Here is a 24,374-nt window from a genome sequence, read left to right as displayed (position 1 = left end):
AAAGAACTGCTATCTAGAATATATAAAGGACTCAAAAAATGGGCATCTGAAATGAACAGACATTTCTCAGATGAACAAGTGCCAAAAGCCAATAAATACATTAAAAAATGTTCAACACTGTTGGCCATTCAGAAATGCAAATTAACATTCAGTTTCCATCTTAAGAAAGAACAGCTATCTTCAAGAAATCTACCAATAACATGCTGAAGAGGCTGCAGGGGAAAAAGGAACCCTTCTTCATTGCTGGTGGGAATGTAAACTGGCACAATCCTATGGAAAACAGAATGGAGATTCCTCAAAAGACTAAAACTAGAAATTCCTTTTGACCCAGCTATTCCCCTTCCAGTTATCTGCCCAAAATACTTAAAGACATCATGTCACAGTGATGTATGCATGTCCATGTTTACAGCAGCACAATTCATAATAGCTAAGCCTTGGAAGCAGCCTATATGTCCATCAACAGATGAATGGGTAAAGAAAATGTGGTATTTATACACAATGGAGTTCTACTCTGCCATAGAAAAGGATAAACTAGTCATTGGTAAGAAAATGGATGCATCTTGAGACTACAATGTTAAGTAAAGTAAATAAGACACACAAGCTTAAATATCTCAGTTTCTCTTATATAAGAAATCTAATATATAAAGTGCAAAATAAAGACAGACAATAGGAAAAAAGAGAAAGTTATTGTTACCCAGCATGGACAATGTATCCTAAAGTGTACCTTTAGTATAATTGTCTTATGTGTTTTTATGTTTTTTTGGTCTATTAGTCTGGCTCTTAATCTGTTTTATGATAATTCAACAAGGACTTATAAAATAAATGGATCTGATACTGGCAAAAATTTTTCAAAACAGGGATTGAAAAAAAGGAACTGAATGTTAGGTAATGTACCAGTTCCCACAATGCACATAATCATGATGTACTGCAAATATGCACTATTAAAAATAAAAAAAATTTTAAAAACTTAAAATTAGGTGGCAGAGATAGCTGTCCCCCAATACCCTGTTCCCTTTTCTCCCATATAATAGATCTGAGGCAGGTGTGCGACTTGAGAAACACAAATCCATCTCAAAGCCGCCCCAGCGGAGGGGAGCTGAGTGACCAGAGTCCAAAGAGCCGTGGGAGAGAACAGGGCAGCCTCTGGCTTCCCAATGGTAGTCAGTGCATTCAGAAACAGGTCGGCGCCACCACAGGCCTTGAGGCCAAGCTCACACGAGGTGAGGGAGGGAGCGAGACAGGGAGCCATCTCTCTGACCTGGGGGCAGGCCACCCTCCTCTCCACGAGGCCAAGAGCTACTCGGATGGCGGATCGGATGCTCTGCTGAGCTTCAATCCTCAGCGCTCCCACTTGGAGCTGAACCCAGTCCCAGCTCACCCCAAGGCAGAACTCCTTTGTCCAAAGGGATGCAAGACTGACCTCCCTCTGCTCTCTCACTTGCCCTCATCACTGCAAATGCTGGCAGTGTCTTACCGAGGCTACCCTGCTGCAGAGACCTTAGTGCAGACACAGGAAAGGCATGCGGAAGCAACACTCTGGGAGGCTGAGGCAGGAAGATTGCAGGTTTCTCAGCCTGGGCAACTTTGTGAGACTGTGTCTCAAAATAAAAAATTTTAAAAGGGTGTGGGGGGGTGCACCTCACTGCAAAAGCCTTAGGTACAAAGGCCCTGGGTTCAATCCACAGTACTGCAAACAAACAAACACCCTAAAACCAAAACCAAAAGCAAACAAAAAAAAGGAAAGAACAAAAAAATTGACCTGATGTCAGAGGACCTGGGTTATAGCTTAACATGGGGGACTGTGTCACAGATAAACAGAACACTGACACAACTAGACAGGACGAATGTATACAGATAGTCTGAGTAACAATGAGTATACTGCTTAAAATGATTGTTATTAAAGGTATCCACGAATCACTTTTATACCACTTAAAAATGCAAAGAGCTGCCCCCTCTTCCCGGGCACAGGTGAATGCTGGAGAACACACTTGCCTCAAAGCAGCAAAGAGTCTGCAGTCTGGAGCCTCATCAGACTTGCCGCTTACCCCTTAAATGCAGCTGTTTAAATTTACACTGATTAAAATTAAATGAAAATTCAGGTCCTGCACCAGCCACACTTCAAATACTCAGCTGTGATATGTGGGCAGTGGCGGCCCCGCTGAAGAGAGCAGGTTTCTGTGGAGCACTGTACGGGACGCTGACGAGGGCAGCTCTCCTAGGGCCTAACCGACGCGAGACCCCGGGAAGGGACTGCAGGAAGAGGGGGCATCATCTGGTGCACAGGGAGTGGGAGGCTCCAAAATCTGAATTTTATAGGTTATTAAATGTTTTATGAGTGGATTCTAACAGGAGTTTAGATTATCCCCCTCACAGCTGAGGTTGAATAAAGTATACAAATGAAATATTTCTAGTGCACAGAATTTTTCTGTTATTGACACATTGACATGAATGCGGCATAAAAGTGTGATTCTTTATTTTAGACTCCTGAATGTTCCTGGACCACAGTGCTTTCTCTAGAGGAAAGGAGAGGGAGGGCTGGGGATGTAGCTCAGCACACTGCTCCCGCCTGGCAAGCACCAGGTCCTGAGTTTGACTCCTGGTACCAGAAAATAAAGAGGAGGGGATCTGAGATTTTTAAAGCAGACACACACACATATACACACAGAAAAAGTATGGTGGTAAAAACAAAAGTGAAAAAGCAGAATGACAGAGGTTGAACAAAAAAATGATGCTAAACTACTACTTTAACACTCCTTTCCCTGATTTAGTATTAAGGTAAGAGAGAAATCTGAGGGTAGCTAACAAATGCCTTTCAACTCTAAATTAAAGAATGATTTCTACCTAATCTCAACCCTGTCACCTTTGATCCAATCTTTACATTTTTTTTTTAACTTAATCTATGAATTTTGCCTCTCCCAACTCCATTCCTCTGAACTTACAAACACTGCCACCTTGTGAGTGCTGTGAGGTATGAGACATTCAGGGACAAATCCGCCAAAGCTAAAGAGCTGATGCCCTCCCTTCACTACTCTGAGGCACCATCGAATCAGATTTGTAAAATGCGGACCAGTGTTTGATCACATCTGGAAATTACAGAAAAAATACGCATTAGCGGTTTAAAAAAACTATTTTTGATGCTTCCAATAAGAAATGGCTTAGTTGTTATTATTTTAATTAACATTTTAAACCCTAAAAACACTTCAGACCACAGTGGAAAGACTCCTGCTATTACTTGGGCTGACTGAGTCCCTAGACCCTAGGTTTAACCTTTGCTCCAGCTAAGCCCGCTGTAGAAATGTGTGAGCTCCTCACTAAAACCTCACTCGCCAGGACTCCATGCTCATCTCTGGCCTGGCTGAGCTGCCTGCTTCCCTACAGGGATGCAAGAGCAGAGGCAGAAGACAAGCAGAACAAACGGCTCCTCTTCTGTCCCACACCAGTGGGTGGCCCCAGTCTTACCTTCTCCAGTGGGCAGTGGGTGCTGTCTCGGAGAAAGGGCAGCAAGTTGGGCCGATCATACTCTGCGTAGAGACTGATCTGCTTCTCATGGTAGCGCTGCCCCTTGTGATGGTCTCTCTTGAAGAGTTTGTGCAAATACTGCATGGAACATAGGTAAGCGGTGAGGAATGAAATAAGAAAAGTGCAATGTCTGCTCCACAATGCCACAATCAGTTGTGAATGGCTCCCATGGAGAGGGGGACAAGAGGTGGGCACAGAAAACCTCCAGATGGTGAAGGAACAGGAAGGAGGAGCCCTCTTGGACAGGAAGAAGATTCCCAAGGGACCTGGCTTTGCTACCAACTGGGTGACCTCAGGCAAGTCACTACCCTCTCTGGGATGCAGTTTCTTTACCTACAGAAGTGCTGAGTTGTGGTGAGGGTTAAATGAGTTACCACCTATAAATCACACCAAGCCATGCCTGGGCGACACCAGCTGTTATTATCATATCTTTGCCACCTTGGAAGTAAAATGCTGGATGAGAGGTCTTCCTACATGACAACAATTCTCTTCTTTCATGTAAAAGGGAGTAGAGTCAGAGGACCAGAGTACGTTCTTCAGAACCCCAGTGATAGGAGCTGGATTGTCATACACTCTCCATCTCCCTTTTTGGATCTTAGATCTGTGTTTGTGATAAAATGCTGCCTATATTGGTGACATCAGAAAAACACACCAAAACAAGTAAAAATCAAGAATACCAGGGTTCTGACTAATTTCCAAAACTGACTCCTAACCCTAACAGAAAAAGTTAGAGAACTCCAAAGAAAGCAAACACTTTCTACTTATAGGTAAGATGAAGTCTATCAATACAGTGTAGTGCTCAGAAATTAATGTCGAAGTTCAGTGTTGAAGGTTAAATGTAAAGAAAAGGCCCACAGTCCAGTGGAGGCAGCCAGGTGGATGGTACAGGACAGACACAGAGGGTCAGGCTGGCCCTGACGCCATGACTGCAGTTGGATATGTGCAGCTGTATGCACTGTGACAAACGCATGCACCTCAGGAACCCACTCCTTGGCTACCTGTTCACATCTCCCTGAGGCAGGAAAGTAACAGGAGGGAACTCATCTGCTGGTGAGGACCACCAACCACTGGCAATCCACTGGGCCTGGGCTCAGTGTGTAGGCAGGGACCTGTGGTGCTGTCCCAGAAGCACAAAGAGGATGGAGAGGCCCTGTCACATCTGCTAGCTGACTTGACAGAGGAATGAGCTCACCTGGCAGGGAATACGAGCCATTTTGGCGTGGCCTCTGCACCATTTCACACTGCCCGATTGAGCTGCTGCCCTCACCCTGTCTTGTGGATGAAGCAGGCCAGAAATCACTGCTTTATAAACAAATTCCCAAGGGGGCCAGCAGGAGCTATGCTTGGGTAAGCAAGTGATCATGAACTTTCTGATCACACACAATGGCATCTTATAACCCTGAGCAAAAAACCCCCAAAATAGTAATCATAGAACACATACTTCACATTCCACTAAGGGCTTCAATGTATAGATTTCTGAACAGAAACTCCCAGGTCTCCCCGGAGGTGCAAGGAGATGGGCGAAGACAGATGTGCGCTCACTGTATCTGACACTCCTGGTCCTACCACTGCAATCCCTATGTCCACTGAAGCCTTTTCTTAGATGATGTTGAAAGGACCCAGAAAATTGTCTCCTACTCCTTTGTGCCGCAATGAAGCGATGCATGGTGTCCGTCCACGCATCCTCCAAGGAAACCCAGACTAACAAGCTTCAAGGCACAGCCAGCAAGACCATGTGAGAGGTGAGCTCAGCTACAGCTGGGATGAGGGCCCCAACATGAGGCTCCACTCTCCGTCCTCTGTGATCCCACGTGGTACTTCTGGGTGGGAGAACTTGGTATCTGCAGTGCACTGCTGGCGTTAGCCGGACTTCATGACAGGGCGAGGGTTCATGGTAACTGCAGAGGGAAGGAGCTCACTCCTAGGCACGGTTGGTAACACAAAAATGAAGGTAACTTTTAAAAATCATGTTTCAACTGTCAAGGTTCAAGTGCCCACTCTGCAACTAACACCTAGCCTTGGATTCACACAGTCTATGCGACATTTTAGTAATTCCGCACTACTGTTTGTGGTCAAATGGCCAGTCTGGGTGTTGACCTCTGAAAAGAGTTCGCTCTGAAGATTTCTCACCAACACTGAGAGGAACGTCACACACTGTTAATGAAAGGGGCAAAAGAGGAAACTAAGGCTCACCACGTGCTGTAACTCTGGTCTGTCTTCTAATTCTTCCACTACCTTTTTAATCTAGGAGAAAAAGAAAAATTAAACACAGAGTTGTGAGGACACAAACACAGCTGCAAAGCTATCTGATGGACGCCTTTTTCCTTACAGCTAAAATGGCTCCAGATACTCATCTAGAGACATAATGCTATGGGTTGAACATGTCTTGTTGATTCCCAAATGTAACAATACTGCAGTGGGGTGGGCCTTGACTGCCCTGTGGGGGGATTAAGGGTGGTCTCTCAGAAGGGTTAAGTCCCATGAGAGTGGGTAGTTGCGGGGTCTCTCATGTGACTCCCACAGAGTGCTGCTGGCCTCTCCCATGTGCACTTTCTGTCTGTCACCATGCGATGTGCCACACTACCTTGCCACTCTGCCAGCAAGAATGCTGGCACCAGACGGGGCCTCTCAACCTTGGACCAGAACCATGAGTCAGAATAAAAAACTCTTTTTCTTTATAACCTACCTAGTCTGTGATATGGAGTTATTAGCAACAGAAAATGGACACATACACAGAAACATCAAAAGACACTCACTGAAATTTTATCTTCATTGTCCAAAAGCATGTCAACAGCTTTCTGAAATATAAAAAAACAGCCAGAGTCATTGAAACCGGCTGTGTAAGAAGAGAACACTAAGACAATGTCATACATACGCGACCATAGGTCAAGGTGGAGGGCTTATTTCCTACACCTAGGACACTCAGCTTTGCAGTGGCCCTTATGGAAAAGGCTACTATAGAGGAATGCATTTTCAAATGTCTCTCCATGTGAGGCCAATGTGTTTTGCATTCTACTACATGGTGCCTTGCTATCATTTAGCAAATACCAAACATCCTAACTAAACATATATCAGCTCCCTTGAAGTCTCTGATATCTTGACATGTTCTCCTGTAACTCAGCAGCTATGGAGAGGAGCTCAGTACCAAAACCACAAAAATGTTCTTCTAACTACCTGAACCGTGACTCACTCTCCCTGTGAGACTCCACAGGCATAAGGGGGCTGGTCTCACATGGAGAAATGGGGATGAGCCAGAAAAAGAGTAAGTCACCTTAAGTTTCAAAATGACAGAAAGCCTGTGGATTTTTAGGATTTATTTTATCCAACTCTAACATTAATGAAACCCAAAGTAGTTTATGACAAGAGGTAGTGGAAAGATAGCCCAGCACATAAATACCTGGGTCCTGCTGTCAGACCTGCTATGACCCAGCTCTCTGGACTAAAGCTTATTTTTTGTTCTCTGAAATATGGGTCTCTTTTCATGAGAAAACTCTTGATTCCTTAACTTTATTCAAACTCTTGAATAGTGATTTAGTTTCCACTTCTGTTTTTTTCTTATAGCTACATTTGGAAACCAGATATTCAATACACTGTGGGGGGGGCGGTGCTGAGGGAAGACTGGATCTGGAGAAAATGTAATTAATTTTTATATAAGTATCTCATCCTCTTAATCAGAGGCTCTTAAAGAGAGGCTCTTAAGCAGAACCTCTCTACCTGAACATCATAAAGCTTTGGCAATCTGTAGTCCCTAAAGACGTGACTCAGCACACAAAAATCAGCTAAAGCATCTTTGAGAGAAGAGGTAGATCTAGTTTTGACCTAAGGCTCCACTAATTTTGTGGAGACTGATACTGCACATTATACTCCTAAATATAGTACAATATAATGGAAAAAACACACTGATCCTTTTGGAGCTTTCAGAGTTCTACTTTTGACTTTTCTAAAGTTTCAATTTTTTCAATAAGAACATCGTGTTATATGAAGTCAGCTATTTCTATTACCAGTACTTGTAATCAAATTCCATTTCACTCTCTCTCTCTCTCTCTCTCTCTCTCACACACACACACACACACACACACACACACACACACATACAAACACCAGCTTATTTCACCTTGTAAGAACCACTATGAGCTGTGGAGGCTGGGTTCCTTCATTAGACAAACAACTCACTAGTCAAATTTGAACTATAATAAAACACACTCCACGAGTCCTGGATCAATGGAAACCCCCCATTCTGGGCCCATGAATGCCAAGGAATGTAACAGCAGTATGTGGATCTAATCCGAAGCTCACTTAAACTTTCATTTTGGGGAATAGATTAAAAGGGTTAAATGAGCCAAAGTATAGTCTTCATTTCTTTGTTTCTATGAATTATATGAGCTGTTTTACTAAAAAAAATTTATACACACACATCTTTAAAAATTCCACGTCAAAGGCTGGGGATTTAGCTCAGTGGTTTCGCCTCCTGCTGCGCAAGCGCAAGAACCCGAGTTCGATCCCCGGTACCAAAAACAAAAACAAAAAACAACACTGGTATGATTGTAAAAATTCCACATTAAATTATAATTTCTTTTATTGAATGCTGGCTACCAAATCAACCTAACATCTAGTGACAGTCACGGTGGTCCCAGCACGGTTGGATGTGGCGAGGTTATGTGCTCATTCACCAACCCGGCATTTGGCAGATGTCTAATGACTGAACACTTGGAAGATTACAGTAATTTATCAGTACTAACAAGCACATCACCTCCGAATCAAAATCCATTAATAAAACTATCTTGTCCTTGATAGAGCTGAAAAGATTATGCTTGTGGATCAACTGGAAAACGTCCTTATGTCTCAGTGTCAGGTAGATCTCCAGAGCATTGCCGTAGTTTTTGTCATAGGTATACCTGGCGACAAAAAATATATTATTCATGAAGAGCTCTAAAATACACACATTATGTTTTATGATATTAAAAACTGAAACCCTTGTTCGGAGAGAAACATTGAGCTTATTTTGAAAAATATTCCTCGTGATTTAACAATACATGACCAGTAAGTATTTCTTAGAATCTTGCCTTTTATCGCACCAACGTTCATATTATTTATACTATTCAAGTAATAAAATTTTTCTTTATTAAGGGCTCAATCTTAAAAGTTTTCCAGAAATCCATATATCTGACAATGAAGCTGTGATCCAGAATGAAGGAAACATTAATTTTAGTAATAGAAAAATCAGTTCAAATTCCTGTAAGTGGTGTTAAGGTGACAAACAGGTTATATTCCCAAAACTTATCTGAGAGTTGTGTAAATTAAGATGTGTTTTTCTATTGAAACACCATTTTGCACATTGGTGAAGTCCCTAAACTGGCTCAGGAAAGCCAACTGCACAGCAATTACACTGTCTGTTCCTTATTAACAGTGCTACAGGATGCAAGGGGCATCTAGAACAGTGTTTCCAAGAGAAAATGGATCACGTCCACCTTGGGATGTACAAATGTGATCTCCTTCTCTATGGAAAACCTAACTCAGTCCTGAAACCCAGGCCACTCTGGTGTGACCGTTCCAGTCTGGGACAAAGATGACAGAAGGGGGAAGTCTGCGGAGGTGGGGTGCTGAAGCAGGAACTGTCTTCTTGGATGGACCTGCAGGATACTCTGTGTTCCTCTAGACCGAGGCTCCTGAAGGGCGTATCTTCAGGATACCTTTGTATCACAGGCATCTGGCACAAAGCTGGATGAAGGTGCTCAATACATAATAAATGTATCAATGAAGCTTCTACTTCCTGAGCCCTGACTTGGGGGTCAGTCTCCATGCCTGTGTCTCTGCTGTGACATCTCAATTAAAGCTCAGAATATCCCATGAGGAATCCTTACCTGTGAACTTATAAATAAGGAGTCTGATGTTTGTAAGCTTAAATGACTTTAAAAATAGCAGAATTCTGAGCCTGACCACCAGGAAGCTGTTTTGCTTAGAGTTGTGACCTTGGGTACTATACTGGTTGTGGTCCCTTCCTCTCTCGCTCTGTTCCCCTGCTCTGCTTCGGACAGTCATGAACTAAGCAGCCTTGCTCCATCATGCCCTTCTGTGGTGACGTTCCAGCCTTGGGGCCAGACGATCAAGAGCACGTGTCCTTGGGTCTAACACCTGGCAGGGTGGCCTTCTGTCTCTTAATCACTGCTTCTTCCCTCTTCCAGGAGACACATCACATTTGTAGTTTCACACATTGTCCTCACCTTCTAGTTACTCATTTGAGACTTGTGAAGGGTTTTTTATTAAGAGTGAGTATAGGAACATTTGTGAAAATAGGCATTCAGTGTTTGCCAAAACTAAAGTATGACACACTTTTCAATGTAGGTTGATTTGCGAAGAGGAAACACTGAAATATACTCACAATTCTGCCAGGGTTTTAAGTAAAGTCTTGTTCTGACTATCTTTCTTCAGGTGATCTCGAACTGCTTGAACTATTACTGAATTGTTGTACAGATTTCCAGGCCATTCGCGGATCAATGTGGCAAAACCCTAAGCAAAGGGAACAGCACAAAAGGAAGAACACTCTTTAACCAGGTAGGATATTACGACATGTATAGACTAGGTTTTGTCCATGATTCGCGGCTCATAAGCCCTTCTCAAGGAAAGCCATTTGTGACGGCTAAGCTTACTTGTCAACTTGACTGGCTTGGGAGCCACCAAGGGGGTTAGTGGAGCTGGGCACTGCTGAGTGTGTCTGGGTGGTTATGGGTGTGGCCCTGGGGTCTGTATCTGCTCCCCCATCCCTTCTTCTCTGGCACTGTTCCCCTGCTCTGCTTCCCAGCACCACAAACTAAACAGCTTTGCTCCACCACTCCCTTCTGCCATGATGCTCCTGCCTCAGAGCCAGTCAACCATGGACTTTGAACCAAATCTCTCCTCCTTTAGGTTGTGGGCACTGGCTATTGTGTCCTAGTGACGAGAAAGCTAATTCACCATATAAACTTAAATCATGGGCTGTAAGACCCTCCTCACTCCAGACAGGCCCTGTCCACACCCCCAAGAAAGAATGCTGAAGAAAGTCCAAACAGATCGGCCTTTCTGGGTTTCCACCCTCCATTTTCTAGCAATCATGCCTATGCAATGAAATCTCCACAAAAACCCAAAAGGGCAGGTTCAGAGAACTTCCAAATGGTCAGCCAAAGACGAAGACGTGCCTGGAGGAGGGAAGGCCCCCCGGAGAAAGCACGGAAGCTCTGTATCCTTCCCATACACCTCGCACTGTGCATTTCTTGACGTATATATAATTATCTTTATTATTATTATTATTATTATTATTATTATATTATCTATATTACCAGGCTGGTAATATCCTTCACAGTAAGATGGTGTCTGCCTGAGGGTTGTGAGAACCTTAATTTATAGCCAGTTGGTCAGAAGCACAGGGACTTGCAACCTTCAGTTTGCTGTTGGGCTCAGATGCTCTGCTTGGGTTCAGTGTTAGAACTGCACTGGGTTACAGGACAGGATGCCCAGCAGTGCTCGCTTCAGAGCTGATGGTTGCTTGCTGGTGGGCAGACACCCTGAATCTGCTAAGGCCACAGCAGTCTTCTATGCCCAATGTTGGGGGATGAGAATGGAGAAAAAATGGTTTGTTTTTCCAGTGCAAAAACAGTCCAAACAGTTTAAACAATGCTTAAAAGTGTTCATGTAAGAGAGTGAGCAAAATGATAAAAACTGGTCAATAAACATTGCATCAATTTTCTGACTGTGAATTACAGGGTAGCAAAGGCAGGCATAGAGAATCTCACTTATTGATCCTGGGAAGTGGCAGTACCTACCCCTTCTGTCCTTTTTTTGGTACAGGGGGTTGAACCTAGGGCCTTCCAACAGAGCTACATCCCCAGCCCCTTTTAAATTTTTTTTTAAAGTTTGAGATAGGGTCTTGTTAAATTCCAAAATTGCCCAGGCTGGGCTTGAACTTGTGGTCCGCCAGTCCAGCCTCCCATAGTGCTGAGATTACAGGTGTGCACCACCACACCCATGCTATGCCCTTATTTCACGAACTGTACAACTAAGAAAGGCACACTGCTCCTTTCATAAAGTGCTTGGATTCACTCTATACTCATTCTGGACTTACTATAATAACTGGATGACATCTTTGACATCTTTCAGATGTTATCTAAACTATTTTCCTTGCCACCCGCTATGCACATTAGCTCTGGGTTTGCAGTTGTGCAATGCACAGCCAGCACAACTGTACATGGCAGTCCTGCTTGGGGAAGAGCTGCTCCCATAATGAAATCACCTGGCATCATCATGTCTTTAACAAGTTACCATTTTTGTCCTCCTTCCACTCTGGCTTGTAACCCTGGTTCATACTGGAATTTAGAACTTTGGCTCAAGTCTTATTTCCTACCCCTGAATCTGGTTATCTTTCGATCTCAAATTTTGTAGTTCAGAGAGGAACTCCAGATCCCCTGATTTGACCCTGTTTCCCTCCTGCAGCTGATTCCAGGCCAGGACCCTGAACAGTATCTGGCTCCCTGATTCCCAACGTTAGCTCTCACCTTTTATAATTCAAAGTACAACAGAGGAATTTCCTTACTGATCTTTGAGCACTTGTGTATGGGAAGGGCTTGGACATACTCAAAGATACTAATGAGCAGTAAAAATGTCCAATTACTAGAATTTTTTTTCTGGTACCTAGAAGAATATTCATATTAAATAACTCCACCAATGCTTCCACAAATCTACTTAAATGTTATTTATAAGTGAAGTCTGGTAAAAGTTGTTTCTGTAAAGTACCAGGATTTGGTAGGAAGAAAATCACAAAAATAGAATCAGGAACATAGTTTTTCCACAAAAGTTTCACCCCAATTGGACTAAAGTAACCCCTAGAAAGGACGGCAAGAGACCAGAACAACAGACCACACATCGTGAATTTGCACTGCAATCGGGGTACACATTAACGTGACTGCAGTTTGACTTCAGAGGTCTGGGGAGGGGATTCGATCAGAACTTCAAAATATGCACGAAACAAAAAATGGTATCTTGGGTGAAGTCCCTTTTTTTACGACTCTGGGCAATATGGAGGACTAAACGTGCTGTGAAGATTGCCACCCTAACCTGTCAGCAGCCCCGAGACCAGGAATAACACTGTGGAAGGAAGAAAGTTTGTCTCCATTTTCCTTCTTTCCTGTCCATGCAGCAGCCTCCCAGAACTGTCAACTTCTAATACAAAGAAGACGAAACGACTGGTCATACTGTGGGATGAAGGCACAGTGACCCCAGCACAAGTGGACATGAATGTTTGTTCCATTTCACTTAGGCGTCATGTACCCTGAACAAATGTGCTGAGAAGCACTGAAGAAATCAACCCTATGACCATTAGGATTAATCAGAGGACAGGGCCAGCAGAGCTTGGCTTTGACAGAACCAGCAAAGGTACGGAACACCTCAGTCCCATCATAGAAAGATTCAGGAAAAGATTCTGAAGAATTCATGGGATAGAATGCTATAGAAACTGGGCACAGTGGCATACGTAAGATTGTAATCTCCACACTTCGGAGGCTGAGGCAGGAGGAAAACCAGAAGTTCTGGCCAACCTGGGCAACAGAGCGAGTTCAAGGCCAGCCTAAAGTACAAAGTGAGACTGTCTCAAAACATCAAAATCAATCAATCAATCAAACAGTCACAGAGACTGCCCCACTTTAACATGCTTACACTTGTCATTACTATTATGAAAGAAAACCTAACTAATTAAAACAATTCTACTAGGTTATAAGTTAACGGACAAAGTTATATGCATATGATTAGAACTTCCATGCAAACAAGTCATGAAGCATCATTGCTCAAAGAAAAACATACTACTTATGTCTTTGGGGGAAGAAAAAAAACCTGAGAAGTCAGCAGTTCAAAGAGATAGTTTTGTGGGATTTTGTGTGTGTGTGTGTGTGTGTGTGCGCGCACGCACGCGCGCGTGCACGTGTGTAATCTGATCATTAGTGTTCTCTTAGCAGCAAAAAAAGTTTTCATCCACATAATGTGATTTAGAAGTTGCTATAAAACACTGCTGTTTGATTATGCCACAATTTAATTCAAAATCAAATACTAAGCTGAGAACAATGCAAGCTAAAATATGAACTACTTACAAGACCTTTTTTTTGTTTTATTACTTATAAGATGTTATAACAATAAAACATTACTTATAACTTTCTTCATACGACTGACCAGGAACACACAACATTCAGGAGAAAACATCAAGCTTGAGGTTTAAGCCATGCTTATTTCTTTCAGACTCTATCAAAAGTTTTCCAGGTAGGTGTCATAAGAATCAATAGGCTAACTCTGATGATTCACGATTTAAAATAATTTCTTTAAGAGCTGGCTCATGTGAAAGGATTGTAACAGGATCATAAAAGATAAAAGTTTTAGATTTCTTAACATTTCCCATCAAAAACAAGCAAATATGACCATGTCAGAATATCATACCTCATAATCACTTTCCAAAAATTCGTGTAAGATCATTTCATAGATGAGTGGTTTCAGAACTGGATCCCCTCTTGGCAAATAAGGACTAATAGCCTGGAAAAGGAAGGAAAATGAAAATGAAATCCTTTAGAAACTGGTACAATAGCCTGTCATCTCAGCTACTTGGGAAGCTGAGTCAGGAAGAACACACAAGTTCAAGGCCAGTGTAGACAACTTAGTGAGACCCTGTCCAACAACAACAACCATGAAAAAAGAAGTGGCAAAAGAAATCTGTGTTCCAGTTATGCAGAAAACATAAAAGTTTACGATTACTTTAAAAATTTAAGGCAACATTGTACTTGGAAAATTATTCTGAAAAGCTTCAGATAAACTATTTTCTAATCACAAATTACAATACATTTTCAAAAGTATAAAAGATTTTCTTACATAATCAAAAGGTGTAGTTCACATCTATTCAATAAGTGTATCGATCTTTTAACACACAGTTTTTGAAATTAGGAAAAGCACACCTTGCATTCTTAGACATTTTCCAAATACTGTTCAATTTTCCTGTGACACCCTGTGCACCATCTCCAGGCTCATGAGGAGAGGGCATCAGGGTGACCCTCACCGAGGGGCTCACAGCCCCAGAAGAAAGCAGTGCAGAGACTCAGCCAGATAACAAAGATACCATGTGGTGAGTGTTATGAAAGTGGGTTCAATACAGTGCTGTAGGCACTTGAAGAATTTAATTTTATCCTGGAGTTGAAGCCAGGGCCTTGGGCAGGCTAGACAAGCATCTCCCTCGGAGCCACACCCCACCCACCCCACAGAGGAGAATCTTGCCTACCAAGGCTCTGATCTATTAGACAAGAAAGAAGGAGAAAGGCATCTGGCAGGGGAGCAGCAGGAGCAAAGACAGGCAGCCATGAACACGCATCTGTGTTCGGGGGTCAGAGGGATCCACAGATTTCAGACAGAGGTCACGGAAAGGACAGGAGGCTGAACAGGAAGAGAGTTGGGGGATCACGGAAGGAATTTCAATTTTATTCCATAAGCAGGAGGAAAGCAACAGGTAACAGGGAAGCAGCAGTCTGGATTCATTTTTCAAACAGGTAACTTCAGCTAGGGATGCCCCTAGATCTATCAGAAAGCCCCAGAGAGTTAGGCAGTAAGGGGTGGGTGGATGGGTAAAGGGATCAAAAACGATCAAGATATATTATATACCCACACCAGTTCCCCAAAGGAACATAGCTGCTATGTATTACAAGCAGGCACCGATTACAAAAAAGAGGGCAATGATACTGTGGGGCAAAAGGAGAGCCCCAACTGGTATCGACATCATCAGAGAAACAAGAACTAAGGATAAATGGAAAGGCGAGGTGAGTCTCACGTTCTCATCATAAGCAGTGGCTCTGAGCTGTAAGCATGGGAGAATGGGTATGTTACGTGTTAGACACACGAGCTCAAAGGAGAAGGATCAAACTGAGGAAAGAAGAGGTTTACAGTAATTTGCATTATCATGGCATCATTGATATACACAAACAGCAAAAGCCAAAGCACACAAATGAAGAGTTGTCCGGATCGTGCAGGCATCAGGTAAACAGGGCCACAGGACTAGATAAAAACCTTTCACCAACAGCCCAACAAACCCATTGAGAAACAGCTGGGACTTTAATAAAATATATTCAAGTTTGAGCCCAGCCTGGGCAATTTAGGGACTTGGTGTGACCATCTTTCAAAGAAAAGGCGAGGAACCAGGTATGGCAGTGCTCCCCTGTAATCCCAGCACTCTGGGAGGCTGAGGCAGGAGGACTGCAAATTTAGGTCCAGCCTGAGCAAATTAGTGAGACTCTTTCAAATAAACACATCAATTAAAAAGGGCTGGAGATGTAGCTCAGGTTAATCCCCAGGATCATCTCCTCCCCAAAAGTATATTCATGATTCTGAGAAAGCACTCAAAAGGCTCACAAATACTAAAAATTTTAAAATATACTATTAACACACACAGGAATACTTTATTGAGTTATCTGAACGTTGTGCACTAAGTTTAAAAATTTTTAAAATAAAACCGCAAAATTATTTATTAGAGAACCACAAGGTCAAATTTCACTTTCTAGTAGATAAATTATTGTTTGAAAAATACATTAATTCTTCAGTAAATTTGAAAAAAGTCTTATGTTTTACAATCTATTGAATGAAATCACACCTGTTTTCCAAATTCATTTTTAAAAAAAGAACACGACAACTTTATCTAAATCCAGAGAGGATTGTAGAGGTAAAAACTGAACATATGACAAATGTAATATATTAAATACACACATAAATTATGAACTAGGTTGCTATGGCTTACGGCTAGATGTCCCCTCAGAGCCTCACGCAGTCGTAGTGGGGCTTTTCAGAGGTGGCTGGATCTAGAATGTGTGACACTGGGATTGATGCATGGTGCAATGCTAGGATTAGGGTGTGACTGCTACCAGCCCTAGGGGGCGAGTAGCCTGGGTAAGATACAAGGGAGAAAGAGGCTTGTCGCATGTCCTTTGCTTGCTTTTGCTGTCTTCTGCCTGCCATGAACTGTTTCTCCTCTGTGATGCCCCTCTGCCATGTGCCACCCTGCCTCAGAGCCAGCCAACTATGGACTGAAACTTCTACAAACTGTGAGTCAAATAAACTATTCCCCCTTTAACTTTGGGTGTTGGGTATTTTGTCCCAGCAATGAGAAAAGTAACTAAGACATAGGTTTATAATTTGAAACAAGTTTCTAAAAGTTTGATTTTTTTCTTTTTACTGAAATACTTCCCAATAAAAAACTACCAGTATTTTGATTTCCATCTAAATATAACATATGCAAACATTAAGAGTTAAAAATAAAGCTCTGCTTACCTTAAGCTGTCCAATTTCTTTAAATTTATAAACTTCATATTCCCAGAGTGCTGCATTTTTCCCAAGAATTTTCTGGCATTTGCTGGCAGTAAAAAATCCCAGGGAGAAAGAAAATATTTTTTAAAAAATAGAATAAATGGGTATTTTCGATAAATCTCTCTTCACAGAGTTCTGGCAAATTTCTATTTTGTGCTAATGAACATATTAGTACTTCTGAGCACAAAAATCATCACAATTATACAGAATACTTACAATGATGAGATTCTTTCAGAAGACAACTAGGGGTTTTCCCAATGATTTTTCTGCTCTGAGCTTCCTGTTTATCCAATTGAGCACTGCTGGTTTGGGGCCTTTCTTGACTTGAAAACTCACCATACCCAAAAGTGCCAGGCCTTTCCTGAGTGGCTTTAAATAGGCTACAAAACCTAGCTTCAGGAAATTTGCACCTCCGCCTAGTGTACAATCTGGAGGACTACAGATATATGAATGAAATGTTAAAGAAACGTGTTTTCTTAAATGATCTCAGGGGCCGAAGGTGGGCCTGAAGGCCACATTTCAGGACAGCCACACAGTCATGTGGATGGGTGGGCTGTGCACAGCACCAGTGGGGACTCTCACATGAAACACGGGGACCACCGTGTTTTCTGTCCACTGCAGCACCCTGCAACTTGGGTGTGACCATTTCCATGTCCCTGCAGCTCTCCTATTGGGAAACAAGTCTCCCTGCAGTGTGAGGAGAGGCACTTTCTTTCAAGCTACTTTCAGAAGAAGCTTGCATGCAAACTGCCCTAGACATCAGAGGACATAACTGGATCTGTGTGCGGAGCACAGGGCAGGTTGCTTACTGTCCAGTACAAGGAAGGTAACACCGGCTTCTGGGCAGCCCATTAGAAAAGACACCCCAAGCTCAGGTTCCACTCCTGTATCCTAACCTGTCACAAAGGCAGGGTCCCTGGCCCTGCGCCGTACTGCGGGAACAGAGGCTGGGGACCTGGGGTGCACACGGACACCCTGGTCACCATGTGCAGCATGGTAGTGCTCTGGCCACTACACCTGCTGCACAGTGCTTTAGCTCTGACCCCAAAGTCCTAACTCTTCTGCAGCCCCATGAAACTGGCAGGCTAACTTGCTAGCAAGCTTATAGGAGGGAAAATCTCAGAGCCTCATGGTTTTTGACACTCATCTCATTAAGTAATGAGAAAAACAATTCTTCTTTGGTGAACGTGAGACAATAGTTATAGAAATAATGTAACAGTCTGTAGTTAAAACCACCAATATGCAAAAGTTATCCTTGTTAGAAAGGTGGGAGAAAAGCCAAGAAAACATCTGTAAACTACAAAGAATGGGTTTTTGTTGTTGTTAATATTGGCCAATGCTGTTTATATTAAATACTCATGAAATTATCATTATTACCGTGCTGCTATGTCATATTCTCCCTTTTCCACCAGGTGATTTATATACGCCAAGCCAATATCCTAAGGAAAAGTAGATGAAAGAATTTCATGATTCAAGGAACAAGTGGAAAGCTGAATCGCAGTTTCTGAGCAGCTGCGACGTTAAGAGTCTCGTTTGTCCCACTGACCACAGCCTGTTTGTAGGTCTTAGTCTGCTGCATGTAATCATGCTCAGTTCTTCCTTTAACACCTTCATATTTAAATGCATTTGCTTTTCCATACATTTTAGGATTCATAGTTTTTGAGCAATAAGATGTTACTTTAAAGGACTCTGGTTTGCTGTAAGAGATTTTCAAATCTCTGATATCAGAAACATGAACAACCCCGTGTTGTCATCAGATAGAAAATTCTGTTTCCTGAGCCTTTATCTATGAAATGTGAGCTACCTGTCTCTTCTGTCTCAAGACTGAAGACATATTATAAGAAAAATGAAACGACAGGCCATCATATTAAAGGGAAATAGGAAATATTAATGTGAAAATGAACTGAGAAAAACAAGTAATTCAAACCCATAAATTTGCAAATGAAGAAACTGGGCTGGAAGCAGGGACCTGACTAGCTTCAGAAGATTCATGTTTATTCACCCATTCTGCGTTGGTATTGAAAGGATCTGTGGCAGCTAGTATCTCCCAAAACAGGAGAGGACAGCATGAGCTCCCTGGGACTTTCCTTATGAAATACTATTTCCACTAAACGCATTTTCACAAGCAGCTTAAACTGAGAATACGTAACAAAACTTGGGTTTTATCTTTTGTTTTATGCACAGGAAGGTGTATGTGGAATGTCTTCCTGGATGTGGGAAAAGGCTCTCTGCATATCTAGTAGGAGACTACACTGTGTGAGAAGAAATCTGTGCATAAGGGCAGGCTCACTTCAGTGGAGGAAAACACCCAGTTTTTAATTCATTAGTTTTTTCTTTTCTGAGTCCTATGTAAGAAATCGTATCTGAAATCCACCAGAACCTGAAGGAAGACACTGAATCTCACTTCCTTATTTGAAAACCACCCATGTAGCGCAGTATCTACGGTGGGCCTGCCATCCCTCCTTGTGGAGCTCATTTTGTGATCCTCCTCTTTGTACACTTTTCCATCAACCTGGTTTTTCATTTCTTCCCTTGGCACAAGCGTGTTTAAGTGTCTGTCCTACATAAAGTACAGACCAACAACCACACCAGGACGCCACAGCCACCAGCTTCAGCCTTCCCTGGCTTCTATTCACAGCTATCTCGATCATCCATCAACTCTACAATCTTCTATTCGCTTTTCACTCACTACAACATGTGGAGCATAAATAATACATAAACAGAAAATGTACTACTATCATATTAGCAAATCTGGTGTACCCCTGAGCTTGTCTGGGTTTTTAGACCTGCTTGCTGCAACAATGTAAGCATTCCGCTCTTTAACTGCATGCTCTCTCAGCTCCCTGACTCACGGTTCCTCAGCCGGTCCAAATCTGTTACATACATCATTTCTTGAATGACAGCATCCCTTGGGTTCCTTTGTTCCCTAATACTAAGTGCCTGCCCCAGGCATGAAGATCCAAACTCAAGTGCTCCACCAACATTTGTTTGCGGGTAACACTACTGAATCTATTTTGAATCAAATTTCTTTCTTGGGCTCCACCAGGACATCTCACAGGATGTCCCCGGCCTTGCTGACTCCATGCAGTCTCAACCGACACTGCCAAGAAACACCCTGGCCAACCTCCATCTCAGCCAGCCTCCCTCAGAATCTCAACATGGAGACATCTGAAAGGGAAGTGAGAGAGTAAACTTCTACAAGTTCCCAATGGAACTGGGCTCCTAACAGCACAAGGCCTTTCAGGATCTGGGTCAGCCTGCCTGCATATTAAGCCCCCAAATGTCCCCCACTCCTGGCAAGCAGACCTCACCCCTGTGTGTTCTCCACAACTTTGAGAGAATAGTCAAGGATGCTGACTTTCTCTCCGCTCCATTCCTACATTACTGGGGCTTGTGGACTCTGGGAACTGGGGATATTATGTGGAGTTCTATAGAGGAGTTTAGAGTGAGGAACACACAGGAAAAGGAAGTTGAGCTGAAACTCAGTCATAAAGATTAAGTTTCCAGTTCTCATCTGGAAACAAGGGCACTGTGCTAGGTCATCTCTGAGGACCCTCTTCAGGCAAAGGATATGGTGATTTTTGTGTGCTTTCCATCTGTGGATTCACTGTCACGGTTAGCAAGGACATGAGCTTTCAGTAACTATATTTTTCCAGAGTCCAAAATGTAATAGAAATGTATCTGATGCCCTAGATTAGTCTTTGTGACAAAATCAATCGAGTTCGTGATTATGGAGACATGGAGGCAAACCAGTTTTAAGAAACCATTCTTTTGACAGATTTTGTGATAATATGATTGAACCTATGACTTAAAGAAACTTCTACACACATAACTGGAAAGCTCTGTATTGAAAGTGTATTTCACAAATAGTTTCCAAATTATCTAAAACTATCTCCTAGCAGGTGTTCAAGTTTCTTGTTTGCAAGTAGAAACTTATTTGATAAGATGAAATATTCTGACCTCACAGGTTAGGGAATTAGTTTGACATAAAATCTGGGAAGATGGAAGAATCTGTTCTTTTCAGAGTATTTTCAGTCTCAATACAACTTATTAAAAGTAAGATTATGAATCAAAAACAAAAAAAAAAAAAAACTGCACACTTACCAGAATCTTATGTCTTTTAATGTTCCTTTGGCTAATTTCAGCTGCCATCAAAGCTTCCTACATTTACACAAGTATGATAAAAGGAGTGGAAAAAAGGGAGAATGGGAGAAAGAGAAAGAAAAGATATTGTGGTTATAAACACTATATTATGTTTAACATTCTGGACTACATGAATAAAGCCCATTTTCCTGCAGCTTCTGCTTGAAGCACTGGAATTTTTAATGCTATGGTTGAATGAACTCATGAATTCAAACTCAAACAAAGGCAGTCAACCAAAATGAAGACTTCTTTCATTTCCATTTGAATTCATTTACACATTAAGATACTGGAATCGCATTTCATACACAAATCAAAATACAACAAAAATCTCCTAGAGTCCAGGCATCTGTCGCTCTAAATCTGTATGACATACACTTGGGGGGCAGGTTGGAGGAGGGGAGAAGGAAAGGGGCACTTTTCCTTCATGTTTCCGGAAAAGTAAACTACAGACATATGTTTCTGTATATCTACAATTCAGCTTTGGAAAATCTCTGGTTTTTATTTTGGAAATTTTAGAAGTATCAGCTTAACATAAAAATATAAAATAATTTAAGCAATGACTGTATCTAAAGCAATATGATAATAGCTAGGTTATGAACCAGATAATCAATACCTGGAGTCTAAACTAGGGATGGCGAACCTTTCAGAGCTTTCAATGATACAAACAGCCCTCTGCAGCATGTGTGCCATAGGTTCGCCACCAATGGTCTAAACAGGATAGAAATTAAAAATGTTTTTCTTCTCCAGTTCTTTCAGGTAACTCAGACTTCTAAACCAACACAGTATCTTTGCAGCTATTAAGTTGAAAAACTTTTTGTTTTAAAACAAAGTCGTGTTGGGGCATTACTTTTTCAAATTTGTCTAAACCAAGACTCAGTGAAGTACACAATATCATTCTATACAAACCTGTTGTTCAAATGACCTAAGTGACCTAATTTGGTAGCTTTGGTAGCTTTACTTTTATGTACAAAATAAGAAGGAAAGATTTCACTAAAACATCCAAATACACCACTCTGAAATAGTAGCTCTCTTGAAAAAAAAAATCAAAATAAAAACTTGAGTAGACAACATCTAACTCCCTCCCTCCTCCACCACCAGCTCTTCCCCCACTAGCAAGAAAGCCAGCGGCCTCCCTGCACTCTGTGCCTTCACTTCTGTGAGGGGTACTGAGAAGTTATCAGCTTCCTATACATTTCTGGCTTGGGGTACCCTGCTTCAACCACATGTAAGATTTGCTACAAAAATCTTTTATCTTCTCTCCGTTCCTGACAAGTCAATACTGATGAAATTAAAATCAAAACTACTTCGTATTTCTTCTTCTCCAGGAGCCAGTCGATGTGATCATCCTGGTCTCGCTCCTTGGCCACGACGACATCCCTTGGACTCACGATGTAGAAGAGCGATTCCCCTTCGGAATATTCTAGAGGGGACAGAGAAGAGAAGTGGGTGGCTCCACAGTACAGAGCGGGCCCAAGGCTTCAGGGGCCCTGCTCAGTCTACCTGGTGTCAGGGTGAACAGAAACCTGTTCAGCTCTGTAGCCAGTGTGCTTGGCGCTGCTGGATGGCAAGGAAGGAGACACAATATACTTCAGTGCTTTTCTATTTAAGTTTAGGAGTAAAATTATTTGATAGGGAAAGGAAGGAAGGAAGAAAGCAAAGAAGGAAAGCGGGTAAAACATATATTTTTTTTTTAGTACCGGGGACTGAAGTTGGATCCTTGTGCTTGCGCAGCAGGCGGCGAAACCACTAAGCTAAATCCCCGGCCCTCTATAATATAGTGACACTGACTTCAGATGAAAAATAGTATTCAAAATTTTCTGTGTCTGTTGCATATTAGAATTCATCTACTGTATATAAACTTTATTTATGGCCATTTACAGCACTGTTCTATTTTTATGGAACAATTACACCCTGCAGTCGACGATAAATGTTTCCTTCTCATCAAGGTCAAGGCCATCAAAAGCGTAAATGACAGACGGCCGGCCCGGGGGACACAATCTACCATTTCAGCATGGTGTGCACAACGCCAATGATGAGGGTTTCTTGCAGAATTCAATTATAAAACCTGTTCAGAAGACTTTCTAAGTACACAGCTGAGCTTTCTCTGAGCAAAATACTGGGTGCTTTTGATGGCAAAAATCACAGTTTGCTTCTGGCCAAGTCCAGAATACACTCTCCCATTTTCCAACTCATTAAGGGGCTTCATATAACAAAGTTCAAACACCTGTAGACTATTTCTTCATTTCTTTGAAATGAGAACTGCAAACATTCTTACAAAATGTCAGTTGTTTTTAATGCAGGAAAGAATTTCTAAAAAGCCTAACTATTCTGTTTTCCTCAATGTATTGTATAAGGAAATGATAACCAACACAGATGTCCTTTGTGTCGCTAAGTAGCAGTGGGTCTCTGTTAGTTTCTGAGCAGTGAGTGACTAAGTGCATCCACTCCACAGCCTTCACCCAATGTCCAGTCAGGTCCCAATGCAAGGTCTCAAACAGAACCGCACAACCTCTCTGCCATCCCAGAGGTATAGGATCTGATAACTACAGGGTCACACTCCTGGACATTAACTTAAGTGCCATTTAATTCTTTAGGGAAATGGAAAATTACAACAAAAAACAAGGAGCCAACTTCTCATGTCCATCCTGCTCTCACCCCTACCTTCCCTTCTGCTACTAGAGTTCAGGCAACTTCTGCAGTGTCTCTGCGACCGGATGTTCTTGTTTCCAACAGAGGTGGCCAGCCCAGATACTCTTTGAGATCCTGTCAGTATCTTGATTTAAATTTCCCATGTGGTGGTGCATGCCTGTAACCCCAGCACTCTGGGAGGGTGAAGCAGGAGGATCACAGGTTTGAACCTAGCCTGGGCAAATCAGCAGTGAAGTGAGACCATGTCTCAAAATAAAAAGTAGAAAAAGGGTTGGGGATATAGCTCAATGTGAAGGCCACCACAAAATAACTAAATGAACAAATAAATAAATGCCCCTTTGTGAGAGTCAAGTTCAGAAGAGCAAATCCCTTAAGCCCCAGGAGCCAGATCTTTGGTGTCACTCACCTAAATGGTAGTCCCTGCACTCATTCTCCTGGAAGCCCCTGACCGTCAAGGCATCAGAGGAGATCTCCTCGCAAGTCTCGGGGAGCGGCTGGATGATGTCCAGTCTTGGCCTGGCGCAGTATTCTCTTTCCTAGGGGCAGAAAGACAGGGAGAGGCTCATTTTAACTACATTTCTGTAAGTCGTACGCATTAATTCAGGTTGTGCATACTTGCTTTGGTTTCATCATTTTGGCCCACATAAACCTTTCTGACTACCTGTCTCAGACAGCTCCTCACACTCCCATCTTCTGACTTTTTTGCGGGGGAGATA

At 42.4% G+C, this 24,374-nt stretch overlaps 1 protein-coding gene across 1 annotated transcript in view; it reads right to left on the bottom strand.

The window, feature by feature from the left end:
- Positions 1-24,374, bottom strand: part of Vps41 (VPS41 subunit of HOPS complex) — a 175,461-nt gene that overhangs the window by 17,846 nt on the left and 133,241 nt on the right. Inside the window, exons 12-22 of the mRNA XM_004840263.4 lie at positions 24,065-24,194; positions 22,314-22,429; positions 20,971-21,027; positions 18,244-18,305; positions 16,831-16,912; positions 13,969-14,061; positions 9,899-10,026; positions 8,270-8,414; positions 6,276-6,317; positions 5,713-5,763; positions 3,460-3,597 (exon numbers count right to left, since the gene is read on the bottom strand). Of these exons, the coding sequence (XP_004840320.1) occupies positions 3,460-3,597; positions 5,713-5,763; positions 6,276-6,317; positions 8,270-8,414; positions 9,899-10,026; positions 13,969-14,061; positions 16,831-16,912; positions 18,244-18,305; positions 20,971-21,027; positions 22,314-22,429; positions 24,065-24,194 (1,044 nt within the window). The remainder of the gene's footprint in view (positions 1-3,459; positions 3,598-5,712; positions 5,764-6,275; positions 6,318-8,269; positions 8,415-9,898; positions 10,027-13,968; positions 14,062-16,830; positions 16,913-18,243; positions 18,306-20,970; positions 21,028-22,313; positions 22,430-24,064; positions 24,195-24,374) is intronic.

Source organism: Heterocephalus glaber, unplaced genomic scaffold, assembly GCF_053883595.1.
Source record: "Heterocephalus glaber isolate CG9 unplaced genomic scaffold, H.glaber_assembly_v1.0 deba00001610, whole genome shotgun sequence".
Classification (NCBI taxonomy): Eukaryota; Metazoa; Chordata; class Mammalia; order Rodentia; family Bathyergidae; genus Heterocephalus; species Heterocephalus glaber.
The sequence above is the reverse complement of the archived record's forward strand: the minus strand, read 5'-3'. Positions and strand labels throughout refer to the sequence as shown.